Genomic DNA, 14,454 nt, shown 5'->3' with positions numbered 1-14,454 from the left:
CCCGACAACCACCCGACGGCAGACGGATGACAAACGTGAAGTAACAACCGACCCAATCGACTCGAACATCTTCAGCTGCTCGCGTGCTTTCTCTCCGGGTTGGGGAATTTGTGATTTGCGATTCGTGCGCCTGTGGTCGTCGCTCTCACCTCGGTCCGGCTGCGTCCATGTCCCCTTCCGCAGACCTGCGCCGGGGCAGTAGGTTGGAGGGATCGTGTAAGTGGGCGTGTCCATTCGCTACAAAACCCTCATGATGTTGCCATTATAGTATGCCATGTGTACTTCCACCTGTCCGGCCAGTGGTACGTCAATATTCACCTCACTATCCGAATCGAAGTCTGATTCGCCATGAGGGCCCTGGCGACTTTCGGTATCACGGCGGCTTTGGTGGTGGCAGGTGTGCACGGGGGAGTGCTCCCCGACTGCACCAAGCCGCCTCTCAGTCTGAACAAGATATGCGATCGCAACGCGACCCCCCGCGAACGGGCCACTGCCTTTGTCGAGGCCATGCAGATCGAAGAGAAGCTGGCCAACCTTGTCAGTAAATCACCGGGGGTTCCCCGTCTCGGCTTCCCAGCGTACAACTGGTGGAGTGAGGCCCTCCATGGCGTGGCCGGCGCCCCGGGTATCAGATTTGATGCGCCCTTCGACTACGCCACCTCGTTTCCGATGCCGCTTCTTATGGCGGCTGCATTCGATGACGATCTCATCGAAAAGATTGCTGTTATCATCGGCATCGAGGCGAGAGCCTTTGGCAACAACAACCGCTCCGGCATCGACTACTGGACCCCGGACGTGAACCCCTACCGAGACCCGCGATGGGGTCGCGGCTCCGAGACGCCGGGCGAGGACGTCCTACGCATCAAGGGCTACACTAAGCATCTCCTGCGAGGTCTCGAGGGCACCGGTAAGCAGCGGCGCATCATTGCCACGTGCAAACATTACGCCGGCTACGACATGGAGGCATGGGGCGGCGTCACACGCCACGACTTTGACGCGCGCATCACGCCGCAGGAGCTAGCCGAGTACTACATGCAGCCATTCCAGCAGTGCGCGCGCGACTCCAACGTTGGCTCCATCATGTGCGCCTACAACAGGGTCAATGGCGTGCCGGCCTGCGCCAGCGACTACCTGCTCAACACCATCCTCCGCAAGCACTGGGGCTGGACCGAGAGCAACAACTACATCACCAGCGACTGCGAGGCCGTGGCCGACGTGGCTCTTAACCACAAGTACTCACCCACTCTGGCGGCGGGCACGGCTGAGTGCTTCAACAATGGCATGGACTCCAGCTGCGAGTATGAGGGCTCCTCAGACATTCCCGGGGCGTGGAGCAGCGGAGCACTGAACGAGACGACTGTCGACAGGGCGTTAGTCCGTCTTTTTGAGGGTCTTGTGCGGGGCGGCTATTTTGACGGCAAGCATGCCGAGTACTACTCGCTGGGTCGGGCTGACGTCGACACGGCGCCGGCCAGGCAGTTGGCGCTCCAGTCTGCAGTGGACGGCATTGTGATGCTCAAGAACGACGGCACCCTGCCGCTGCCTCTCGAGTCAGGCTCCAAGGTGGCCATGGTTGGATTCTGGGCCAACGACGGTCCCAAGTTGAAGGGTATCTACAGCGGTCCCTCGCCATTCCTGCACACCCCCGTCGACGCGGCCAAGGAGGCCGGCTACAACATCGCTTACGCTCAGGGTCCTATCCTGCAGGACAATGCCGCAAAGGACAACTGGAGCGAGAACGCCCTGGCCGCAGCCGAAAAGTCCGACTACATCCTCTACTTTGGTGGCATCGACACGACGGCCGTTGCCGAGACGGTTGATCGCACCTCGATCGCCTGGCCCGAGGCCCAAGTCACCCTGATCAAGAAGCTGGCGGGCTTGGGCAAGCCGCTCGTCATTATCCAAATGGGCGATCAGCTCGACAACTCGGAGCTCCTCAAGCTGGGCAACGTCAACTCAATTCTCTGGGCAAACTGGCCCGGCCAAGACGGCGGGCCAGCCGTCATGTCCATTGTCAACGGCACCAAGTCGCCAGCCGGCCGTCTGCCCGTGACCCAGTACCCAGCCAGCTACACCAAGCAGGTGGCCATGACCGACATGAACCTCCGTCCGGACGGCGCCAACAACCCGGGGCGCACATACAAATGGTACCCGCACGCGGTGCAACCATTCGGCTTTGGCCTTCATTACACCACCTTTGAGCCCACCTTTGCCGACACCGAGGGCAAAGGCAAGGGCAAGGGCAAGGGCAAGGGGAAAGGCAAGGACTCCGACGACAAAGCCAAACCCACAACCCTCAGACTCTCCATCCAATCCCTTCTCGCGCAGTGCAAGAACAAGCACAAAGACACGTGCCCATTACCCCCGATCACCGTCAGCGTAACCAACACCGGCAAGTCTCACACGTCAGATTACGTCGCACTGGCGTTTGTCTCTTCCTCAGCCGGTCCAAAGCCGCACCCGATCAAGAGCCTGGCTGCGTACGGCCGGCTGCGGGACATTGCGCCGGGGAAGACGGCAACTAAGAACTTGGAGTGGACGCTCGCGAGTCTGGTCAGGCATGATAAAAGTGGGAATGCGGTTCTGTATGCGGGGAGGTATGAGCTTTTGTTAGATACGGACTCGGACATGGAGCCGGCGAGGGGTAGGGATAGGATGGTTGTTGAGTTGGAGGGGAGGGATGAGGTGCTGGATTGGTGGCCGCAGCAGCCGGAGTGAATGGAAGGGCAGCGTTCTGAGGAATTCAAGGATAGCTAAGGTATTGACTGCGAGCAATGACCCGACAGGTTATGAGTGGATAATATTCTCAACCGACTCCTTACCCTATGTTCTGCCCGGTCCAGACGATCAGGATTAGTTGCCAGGAAATGGGCAGGGCAGGGCAGCGTTGTTGCCTTGGAACAATCCCAGGAGCCTTGGCATAAGGCTTGCAATCCCTTCGAATCCAATCCATTCAGAGTAACTGATCAGTTCAAACTTCAAGCTCCTATTCGTCCGAGGAGTTGGTATCGGGGGCCAGTGCGTGTTGGTAGAGCTCCTTAGAGCTCGTTGGACCTTAGAGCTTCTTAGAGCTCCTTTGTCCTCTCTGACAGGGCAAACACCCTCACCATCACAGCTAGCCAGGCAAGCCTATATAGGCATGCCTTCCAGGGCCCTCTGGCCAGCTCTCTCTTCAAGTTCCTTAGATCATCATCAAGAGCTTGTTTTCCCATATTGTGCCTTGGATACGGGGGCAGTGTGCACACATAGCCCTAACCCTGACGCAAGTGTCACAATTGCAGCGCCGGACCTCTTGGCCGCGTTGAGCGCCGACCGTTGTCCCTCACTGACCCAGTATCCAAGGCGCACTGCCCCCCGATACCAACTCTTTTCGAGGTGAGCCAAGTCAGTCGTGTGCCATGGCTTGTCTTGATGGGCATACTGGAGGCGCTGAATCGGTGAATCCGAGGCAGAAATTGCCCTCTGTATGTACCTCCGTACCCATGAACCAATTGATATTACCTCTATGCTTGCATGAGGTTGTGGTTGTGATATGTATCCGCAATCGATGCACCGACTGGCTGGAGCTGAGAGAGCCTGCACGTTCAGTGCCGGTTCAGTGCAATTTGCCTACAAAAAGGAAGTAGAACCGACCCAGAAGACGCGTGTACACTACATACCTTACCTAGGTAAAGTACTCCGTACTGTACCTTGTACCCGGGCGCGTTGCGTGGGCGGCTGACTAAGGGCGGCTGACTAAATAAGGCTTCAAATATCGTAGAATTGAACGCATTCGAAGAAACCCTCAGAAAACGCGTTTTTGTGCCTATTCTACGGTCCCTACTGACTAGTGAGGGGAAATGAAATTTCAAATTTCCGAATTTCAGCCATTTTTGCTTGAAATTGAAATTCAATCTAGGCCTTGAAATTTCAAGATTTCAGACATTTGGGTAGGGCCTTGGATTAGCCACTCTTAATAAGGGTTTGGGAGACTAAGAGAGCCCGAGGAGCATGGAAAGAGTGTTGTTGGGCAAGAGTGCCTGTGTATAACCCTAACCCGGAGCCTTACCGCCTTCTCAATTTGGTTAGCCTGAAATTGTGAAATTTCAACTTAAATTTCAAGGCCAACTGTGAAATGAAATTCAAGGCCCTCCTTGAAATTTCCCATCCCTAATACTGACCAGAGGGACCCGCTTTCTCTTGGCGTTTGCAGGTCACAGTGAGTCTGCGAGCCCTGTTGAGTGGGAAGGAGGAACCTTGGCAAGCCTGCATTTTATTGAGGCACTGGGGCTTGGCTCTTTTCCCTCCAACGCTGCTTCAACCTCCAACTCGCTGCAAATGAATACCATTCTTCGCCCGTTTTTTTTCAGCCCGCTGCACAGCGAGGTCAGTACGAAGGTATGTACCTTAGGTCAAGTACTGTGTAATTACTGTTTTCACAGTAGGTACCAGAAAATGCCTCGCCGCTGTCATGTGCCCCTTGGCCAAGAACCTGGAAGACTCTGGTCGGGTACAGACATGATGATAACCCCTGTGAGGCTGCAGTGGCTGTGGCCGGACTTGTCCAAAAGGCGCTTTTATACCTAAGGTGTTTGGTGGGATGCTGTTGTTGGCGTCGCCCATAGCCCCATACATGATCTAGGCCTCCAAGCCACCACGATTTCATGGGCTCGTTCATTCAAATTATTAGCGTCCGCAACCCCGCTGAACGAAGACCTTCCCCGGCAAACTCACCTCCGCTCAGAAAACGCTCGTTAAACCGGTTTGATGCGTTGTCAACTGTTTGGCCGCTTTTGTTATATCCCGGGATGGAAAATCCTGGCAGGCGCGAGGCGCGCCATCTGATCGAGACGATCCGAAGAGAGCTCACTTTGGATGAGTCCATGATCGGGACCCGGTTTGAGTCACTGATATCCAACTGTCTTGAGATGTAAGCCAACATCATTGGATCTTTCTGCTTAAGCATCCCACTGACATTTTCTGGTGCCAGCTTGTCGAGTCAGCTGTATGCCGAGTCGACACACTTTCTGCTGGAGCTCGTCCAAAATGCCGACGACAATGTCTACGAGTGTGAGCGGCCAACCCTGAGTTTCTCGTACAAACCTGGGAGTCTCCGCATCGATTGCAACGAGGTCGGTTTTACCGCAGCAAATGTTGAAGCGATTTGTGCCGTCAATCACAGCACCAAATCCACCAAGACCCGCCATGGCGAGCATATCGGAGAGAAAGGTATCGGCTTCAAGTCTGTCTTCAAGGCTGCAGATGTGGTGTGGATATCCTCGCGGGATTTCAGCTTCAAGTTCGACAAGGCCAAATCACCCCTGGGCATGGTCACTCCTGTGTGGGCTGATTTTCCCGAGCCGACTCGGACGGGATACACATCGATGTACCTCCGACTGTCCAAAGACTACGACGAAGAGAAACTCGTTCGGGACCTTCTGACATTCGACTGTAACCTTCTCATTTTTCTGAGACGCATTGAAGAGATCAACATCTGCGTTGCTCGACCGGACCAGCAGGCATGGGAAAAGACGATCCGGAAATCCAACGACATCCAAGCAGATAGCCGCATAGTCGAGTTGCAGGATGGAAGAGATATCTTGCGGTACCTGATCAGGACGCACAGCGTCACGAACCTTCCCAAGGAGAAAAAGCGGCCGGACTGGTCTGAAACCAGCATTCTCTTGGGTTTCCCGGCGATAAATGGCATCCAGAAGCCCCAGGCACAGCTTCAGAATGTGTATGCCTTCCTCCCAATCAGGAATTACGGATTGAAGGTTGGTTCATCCGTTCGATGATGCTTACATATCCAGTTTTTGTCCTAACCTGGCTTAGTTTCTCGTTCAAGCCGACTTCCTTCTTACTGCGAGTCGGGAAGATATTGAAGGGTCTCTGCCATGGAACATCAGGCTTCGCGAGGCAGTAGCCGAGGCATTTCTGCAAACTGTCAAATATTTCAACAGCGGAGAGGCGAGGTATATCTGGCCGTACTATCTCCCCTCCGATTCCACCGCTGCGTGTACCTTCTTCCGGCCGGCCGTGGAGACAATATTATCCAGTCTTCGAGAAGAAGCTGTCCTGGAATCCTGCGCAGGGCACCTTGTGAGTCCCTGTTCTCTGAAGAGCATACCGTTAGATCAGTTTGCGAGCCGAGACGGCGTCCCCTTCACTCTCGGGACTCAAACGGAAGCTCGCTATTTGTCGTCCAAGTACCCACCTTGGGCTGTTGAAGCAACATGGGCCATTGGGGTTTCCCAGCTGTCCCCGCGAGAATTTCTCGGAGACCTTACTTCGCTCATAGCAGAGGACGCGGACGCTTTTCACTCCCGGCCAGCTGACTGGCATTCCCAACTCGCCGCAGCGCTTGTCAGGATGACGGCAGACGCTGATCTCATGCCTCTCATCATGGACATGCCCATTATCCCGCTGCAGGATGGTAGCTGGACTCCGGCTAGAGGCCATACGATCTTCTTTTCCAAAGCTGGAAGTAACTTGGAGATGCCCAGTGGCATCGAGGTGCTCATTGTAGAGCCGACGGCGGAATCCGACCCCAACCGTCGCAATCTGTTCGCAAGTCTGGGTGTCAAGGCTTGGGAAGCAAGCGAAATCTGCCAGTTGGTACTGCAGGTCCACTCCTCTCCGAGCTTCAAGCCTGAGAACTTGACGACGAGTCAACTTGTCTCCCATGCCAGGTTTCTCTGGAAAGCCTCGTGGCAGCCGCCCAAGAATGCAACTCTATGGTTCGCCACCACGCAGGAGAAGCGGTGTCTAGGGAGTGCCCTGTACATCTTCGGTCACGCTGAACCAGGCTCCTCGGCAGCTAGGATTTTCGCGCGTCTGCAGAACAAGTTCGCTGTGATTCACAGCAGCTACCTCAATCATGCCTCTGCGGACGAAGATTGGCCTGATTGGCTTGTCCGCCACCTCGGCCTGTCAAGGATCCCACGTCTGATCCATCCACAGGTAGATCCCAAACCGCAGCCGGTAGGAATCATGGATGCGCAAGGGAACGGACAATCGAATGATGGGGCCAGAAACGCTCCTGCCAAAACTCTCAATGTTGCAGAGTACCAAATGCAATTAATGCTCCTGGAGCAGCAAAACAAAAACAGACTCACGGGAAGACTCGGTTCGAACGACTCGGAGGCCATAGGAGAAAGATCAGACAGACAGTTGCCGGACTCCACAAGGTCTTCACTCGATGCTATCGCGCCGCTCTATTCCGGAAATAACCAGCAACTGCAATTGAGTGCCCCAAAGCGAATTAAAAAAAGAAAGAAAGTTCCACCTCCACTGCCTGATTTTGCTCCCTTCGATGAAGATCCGATGAAGACTGATCATGTCCTCGACGATTTCGATTTCGACTCGTTTCTCGGGGGAGGTGAGGCCGAGGAGGGGAAAGAGAAGTCAAAGAAACCTGTCGATCTTGAAGTTCCACTTGGATTTGCTCCCTTCGATGAAAATCCGATGAAGACTGATCATGTGCTCGACGATTTCGATTTTGACTCTTTTCTCAGGGATAGTGAGGCCGAGGAGGGGAAAGAGAAGTCCAAGAAATCTGTCGATCTTGAACGACAATGTGGCGTGCTTCTGCTAAATGGCCAGCCCTGTGCTAGAAGTCTAACGTGCAAATCGCATAGCACGAGCGCCAAACGAGCCGTCTTAGGACGCTCCACGAACTTCGATACCCTGCTGGCCGCATTATCTGGAGAGAACCAGCGGCTCAAACAGAAGCCCACAACCGATGAGGGTGCCCTGGTGAAAGACAAGAACAGTATCTTCACGGGCGTGGCCGACAGCGACTGGAAAACAACCGAGACAATAGGTGGCTGGGCCAAGCAGGATACGGATCCAGTGACCCTTCAGGAGCCTACAGAATCTCAGTCTGAGTCTGTCGAGGGTACCAAATTATTTGAACTTTCGGACGAATTCCGCTTCATGCTCCTCGAGTGCAGGACGTCTGACGTACTGCATCTTCTTCGGGACAACTGGCCGTACTATTCCCAGTGGATAGACGGAGTTCATATGAAGTGGCAGAGCCCGGACTTTCTCAAGTCTTGCGCCGAGCTACGGATCAATCTCCGACAGTCCGTAGTGCAGAGCGCCAGAGGCCCGGTCGAGCTCCAGTATACCGTCTTGCCCAAGATTGACAATGAGCTCGAGGATGAGTTCCCAATTCCCGCCGTCCCCGTTGAGGACGCCTCGCATCCGGACTGGAGGCTCTTGAGCCACTTCGGTGTGATCGTTAGCCTGGATGCTGAGTATTACCTCCGTTGTCTGACTGCCATTGCCGGGAACGCTACGCCCGATATAGACAAACTCGCTTACATCTACGAGAAGATCCAATCTCGGTATCGAGGGAACGAGCAGCCCATCAAGTACGTATTTGGAGCATCCTGACAATCCGTGTTCTGACATTTAGGGTAGAGAAGCGTTCTACGAGAAGGATATCGTGCTTAGTAAGGTAACGGCGCAGTCGGGGCGGCCAACCGGGTTTCGGTGGATGAACATGAGCGAATGCATTGCCGAAGGCATCACTATCTGGACCCAATATCCCGCTAGCGCATATCTGTTCCGTTGTCTAGCCTCGCCCGGAGGCGACCCAGTCGCGGCCAAAGTGGCTGCAGCTTCCTCCATCAAGTGTTGGACCAAGTTAGAGGCAATATCTCGGCTTCTCCGAGATCTCAGCGCTGCCTTGAAAGATGTGAGCTCCATCAAGGCTGCTCAGCTGTTGAGACCACTTCACGACAAGCAGGTGTTCCCGATCAAGCTCCGCCGTTTCGGTGAAACCACATACGACGGTTTCGATCACCTCTCACAACCGAGCTATACTACCTGGTACATTGCAGACCAATCCGACCTCTGCGACAGCATACTTGGGACTCTTCCTCTCCTAGCTCTGACGGTGGAAGATGTGGTTGCGATTCGGGACCTCATTACGACACTAAGGCTTGAGGACAAACTCTTATCGAAATATGCAAGGAGCCAGTCGCAGTTGGTGGGACGAGTCGCTCTTTACCGGCCCCTCACAGCTCTATTTCACGAGAGGTCCTTGTTTATCAAAGCGTAAGCGTTACTCTATGAACACTTGAGGCCTACTACTGATACTAACTGGTACTGTGGGCAGTTTAATACCCAGGGATTGCCCCAACAGACCGACTGTTTTGCGCCAAATCGATGAAATGCATGTTAACATCGCGACCAGGATAAGCAAAACCATCATCTTAAACCTGCCCGACAGGCGGGTTGAAGGAAGCCCTGTTAAAGGCCACGCAGCGTTCATTAGCGGCCCGCCCCCCAGCTTGGTCATTAGTGAGGAATGTGCCGCGGCAAAGACACCATCTTATGAGGTTGTGCGGCTCCTGGCGGACACATTTCAGATCACAGATCCTAAGCACTCTCCGCTCCTTTATACCGCCTTAAGTGACATGAACGCGAGCTTGCAGAGCAATCAGTCGTCATTTACCCAGCAAGGAGTCTCCGTTCAAGGACTGGAGCTAGGTGCGCTTATACTACATTATCTCTTTCCGCCATTAGAACCATTTTGGAAGGTTAACTCTGTGAAACAGATAAGTCTACAGACCGCCGTGGGAATTGGCCCGGCGACCTATCCCGCATACTCCCGGCATCATTGTCGAGCTTCCGCACATTGGGGCGATCCTCTAGGGGCTATGGTGCAGATGTGACCAGATATGCTCTTCCTGGCTCGACCCGTATGTATTGCCATGACATTGACCGAGATCGGCGACTGCCCATGCTGTGGCGACTTGACGACAAGCGGCTTCATTTGCCCCTACACCGCTCTCTGACAACCATCGATTTGGATGAGGTGTACAACTTCCGACACTTAGGAGCGCATATGGTATGTATTTTGAACTTATCATAAATAGAACGCTATGTCACGAGTCGTACGGGTCTGATGAACCGCAGTTATCCAATCTTTTCGAAAAGCACCTGGGGGATGCTTACAATCCCGAGAGGGACTGGACAAGCGACCTGCGCACCATGTCGGGATACAAACCCTTCTTTGGTGGCTCCAAACCGGCTTCTGCGGATTTCACCTTGCGTGACGCGCGGATCCGCGATATGTTTACAAAATTTCTAGTTAGGTACGGGCGCTCAGGGACTCTCGACTGGGAACAGCAACTTCGAAAGCACCTCCCTGTCTATCACCTCGACCTAGTCGCGGGCCCGGTAAGCAGGTTTTCATCTTTTTACATAACCTCAGACGCCCTGGAGCGGGTAAGTTTAGTATAACAAAGAATCAGTCGAGCCCATTTTGGTTTTTTTTCTTCCTGAGCATTTTCTTCTCAGATGCGGCGCTTTCGGATCCAAGATTGTGACAATGGCAACTGGCCAAAGACCGATGTCTCGGTACTCGTCAGGGTCAGCGATGCGCATTCAAACAACCCGCTATCCTTTGAGCTTTTCGTGGACCCCTGGCAACTCTTTGCATCTGATGAGCTAGCTCTTACTGGAAATTGGTTTCTCGAAAGGACGATGCAAGACAGTCGCGATTCGGGAGCGAGCAAACGACCCAAGAGGAATACGCTCTCCGTCTCTTTATTGGCTCGCCAGAGCCGCCAGGGGAGGGGTCGGGGGGCTTACACTTACAAGCCGCTGGAACCCCAGTCCATGCGCCTCCTGCACCTCATTCCGGGAGATGAGGATCAAGAACTGCGAGGCGTCATCGTCCATGTTTCAACCAACTCCAGCCGGCATGTTGGCCGCTACAGGGCGCTTTCATACGTATGGGGCACGGATGGACCAACGGACAAGCTGATTACCCCGGATGGCATTGTTGCTATTTCACCTTCACTAGGCAGAGCGCTGCGGTGCCTCCGGCAAAGGACGCAGCTGCTTGTACTCTGGGTGGACGCCGTCTGCATCAACCAAAGCAATAACGCGGAAAAGGCGGAACAAATCCGTCTCCTTCCAAGAATATTCCAGTCTGCGGAGTTTGTTTATGCATTCTGGGGGCCCTTTGAGGGGCATGGTGACGCCGCTACAGAAATGCTGATGCAGGTTCTGGCCAAAGCCAATGTGGAAGAACACTCCCGCATGAAGTCCGTTTCAGATTGTACAGTGGAGGAGGCTCCGGCGTCTAACAATGCCTCCACAGAGAATGAGGGCGGGTGGCCGAAGGAATTGGCGAGAATTCCCGCATCTTGGAACGACGAGCGCATCCCCTGTGCGGACGACCCGGTCTGGGACTCGGTCGAGACGCTGTTTTCCTGCTCCTGGTTTAGGCGAGCGTGGATCGTTCAGGAGACGGTAACAGCATCGGAAGTGCGAGTCGTATGCGGCAAATGGCTGATTGACTTCGGCGATTTACACCAAGCCGTTCAGATTGTTCACAGCGAGACTCAGGCCTCAGCCCATATCAGTAGCAGGTTCCAGCGCCTTGGGGCGAGTTTGGAGCCATTCCTGATGCTGGCAACACAGCGGGAGTGGGAACTTGAGCATCACCGCTGGGCTCTTATTTCACTCCTGGAACACTTCCGCCACCTTGAGTCGACGCTATGCCGTGATCGCTTCTTCGCGTTGCTCGGCCTAGCTTCAGATGCCAACGAACCCGAGTTTGCACCGGACTACGACAGCCCGTTTGAGGCGATAGTCATCAGATTTGCGCGCGTCTTTGTGCGCCAGGGAAGAGTGATGCAATTGCTCTACCGCGCCGGTCTGAATTCGCATTCACATCGCTTCCCGTCCTGGACCCCTGACTGGACCATTAAGCGACCACTTTGCCTCCACGAGTCTGACGAGCGCGCTGTTCCGTTCCTCGCCAGCGGTCCGACGGAACCGCAGGTCGAACTCTCCCCTGACGCGGACGAGCTTATCGTTGGAGGATTTGAGGTCGATGTTATTCAGCAAGTTTCCGTGTCGTCTAACACGGAAAGGGAGTGGAAACAGTATCTGGAGGAAGTCGACGCCATGATCGATGCGGCTACCTTGGCCGCTGTGCCCGAACCGCGTGAAGACCTGAAGTGGAAAGTGCCGATTGCCGGCACGGAGTATCCAAATTTTATCACTCCAGGCGGTCTCGACCTGAAGCCGTCATACAAGGCGCTAAGAGGGTATCTCGACACAAACAATCAATCTCAACTCGACAGCGAAACTCGGTCCAATCCCTCCCTCGCTCAATATGCTGCCGACCTCAAATCCCTGTGCGCTGTCACGCTCCAGCAACAGAGCGCGAGCTACGCATCGGTGCTGCGTGATGTGGTTCCTGGGTGGAGGTTTGTTGTCACGGAGAGGGGCTACGTTGGCGTTGCGCCTGGCCTCACTAAAGTAGGGGACACCATTGCCATCCTAAAGGGCGGGAGAGTCCCTTTCGTCATATGCAACAGCGGGGATAGGACGGGTAGCTTCCGTCTCGTTGGGGAGTGCTATATCCACGGTCTGATGCACGGAGAGGGTCTGTCACTAGAAGTGGTCGAGAGGGATTTCCGTCTTCATTAAACGCTCCGGCTCATACCTCTATTCGGCATAAGGGCTTTGATTATCATCGCTTCACAAAGACATCCGAGATCTAACCGTTCTTTTTCTACAACTACTATCGAACTGACTAAATAGCCCCTCTGGCTTAGAGCTTGCGAGCCTGTGTGTCAAGCGGAGGGCTAAATACCCAGGGAGTACTACCGTATCACCAGTGCTGGTGCGTCCACCTTCGAGGTCTTGGACTCTTGACTCGTCGTCCAGCCGACTTATGATCACTCATCCACGAGGAACTTGAAGTTCTTGTCAGCCCCCGGAATCAAGCGACCCAAGCCCTACACAGTCAAGCCAAGTAGTTTACCTAAGGTACCAAAGCCCCCGATGTCAGTTGTTGGTTCTTCTATACTGTCCCCGGGTACGGTCAGTCATGTCGATGGTACGCAGCATCATGATACACGGCACCGTGTTCCGAGTCCTGCGCGGCAACTACTACATGTAGTAAGTCAGTCTGAGACCCTGAGTAGTACTCGAGAGCCCTTCGACCCCCATTATGTATGTATCCCGGAAAACCAATACCTAGCGCGAAGGGCCAGTTGGGTTGCCGTCTTATCCGTCCGAACGGTTCAAGTCGAAACACCATAACGGTACGGCGGACCCTCAACTCCACATCGGCACATCCATGCCCGGCCAAGACCGCTTGGCGTCCCAGGGACCCAGATCTCGTGAGGAGATCCTGGGGAACTGGGATCTGTAATTGACTTTGTGTCCGTTCCGTGTTGGTGTCGTACTGTACTAGTTTTAATGACTATACTTACCGAGGTGAGAAAACCTTCAGTTAATGAACCAAGCTGATAGGTATCCTTAATAAATAAGGGGCGGCTCTCTGTGTCCGAGTCGGCTGCCGAGGTATTCAGGAATTAACAAGTCACATGCGGGACACGAGCCTAGGTAAGAGAGACATATCCAATAATAAGGTGCATCTGAGATCTCATGGTTGATGAGAGCGATTCCCCGGATCTGTGATCGACGCAAGGGTCGCGGCCTGGGGTTCTCCAGACATCCCATCATCCCAATACTACCCATTGGAGTCCGTCCGCTCACCTCGAGGAGAGGCCGGTAAGACACTGTAAAGGGGATCTAGAGACGGAGATACAACCTAGTAGTATGTAAGCTCCGTAGTTATGGTAAGCTGATTGAGCAAAGGGTGTCAAGTCAAGCGCAGATCTCGGACTCGGATCTGAGTAATTTGGAGGATCTACATGTGTATATAGTATTGACTATAGCGATAAGTTGCCCATTGAAGCCAGTTGAGATCATCGGTGTTGGCAGCGTTTTGTTATCTGAATTTGGTAGAGCCGGTGGTTGTCACATTGGTGCGACGGATAAGTAGCAGCCTGAAGAGACCAACAAATACAAAGTACGGATACCGTGCAAGCTGATACTGATAGCGGTATACAGGACAGGGGGCGGGCACTTCGCATTATGCATGGTGCTTTGAGTGACCTTGGACCGGGAATCGGCAAAGGCCATGAGAGCGCCTTTTGCTATCATGAGGGCGGCTGTCGTTGGCCGGCCCGATTGTCCATGCCGTGATTGCCGACTTAGCCGTCTGAAGACATGTAAAAAGGTCCCTAGGAGGAGGTATTTGAGGGGAGAATGCAACCCCAAGCTCGAGAGGTGACTGTACAGGATTTGTTAGCCGTTTCGCAAATTGCAATAACCGACCACAGCAACTCCAAAGCCACTGCTACACGTGCACATACATCTCAGATATACGTTGCCTGTTGTTGGTCCCTGGATGCACCGGACGGAAAACGCACACCCCCGACGGCTGCCCGGTCTCATGAAGTGGGGCCGAGGCCAGCAAACATACCCCTGAACCTTGGCAGCTTCGCATTCTCGCAGTCAAAATCAGGCGATAATCGCTGCAGGACAGGAAGTATTGGGAATTGATCTTCCTTTCCCGGAGTGGTACTGTTCTTGGCTTGTGAAGATCAAGATGTGGTTCCGGTCAGATCTTATTGGTGATCGGCTTTC

General features: G+C 54.0%; 2 protein-coding genes across 2 annotated transcripts; both read left to right on the top strand.

Annotated features, from left to right (window-relative positions):
* Positions 1-167: 167 nt before the first annotated feature.
* N656DRAFT_791208 (glycoside hydrolase family 3 protein) lies at positions 168-2,718 on the top strand (the record flags this gene model as incomplete). The annotated part of the gene is made up of 2 exons (XM_064816952.1): positions 168-216; positions 398-2,718. The coding sequence occupies 2 exons, from the start codon at positions 168-170 to the stop codon at positions 2,716-2,718; spliced, it is 2,370 nt and encodes a 789-aa protein (XP_064667857.1).
* A 2,069-nt stretch (positions 2,719-4,787) lies between these two features.
* On the top strand, positions 4,788-12,441 carry N656DRAFT_800184 (uncharacterized protein; the record flags this gene model as incomplete). Its single annotated transcript, XM_064817979.1, has 8 exons — positions 4,788-4,909; positions 4,970-5,756; positions 5,815-8,357; positions 8,407-9,045; positions 9,107-9,480; positions 9,549-9,841; positions 9,910-10,221; positions 10,294-12,441. The coding sequence occupies 8 exons, from the start codon at positions 4,788-4,790 to the stop codon at positions 12,439-12,441; spliced, it is 7,218 nt and encodes a 2,405-aa protein (XP_064667856.1).
* Positions 12,442-14,454: the final 2,013 nt, after the last annotated feature.

The sequence above is a fragment of the Canariomyces notabilis genome, assembly GCF_033297395.1.
Source record: "Canariomyces notabilis strain CBS 508.74 unplaced genomic scaffold N656scaffold_20, whole genome shotgun sequence".
Taxonomy (NCBI): Eukaryota; Fungi; Ascomycota; class Sordariomycetes; order Sordariales; family Chaetomiaceae; genus Canariomyces; species Canariomyces notabilis.
Note: the sequence above shows the minus strand (reverse complement) of the source record. Positions and strands in the feature narration are given on the sequence as shown.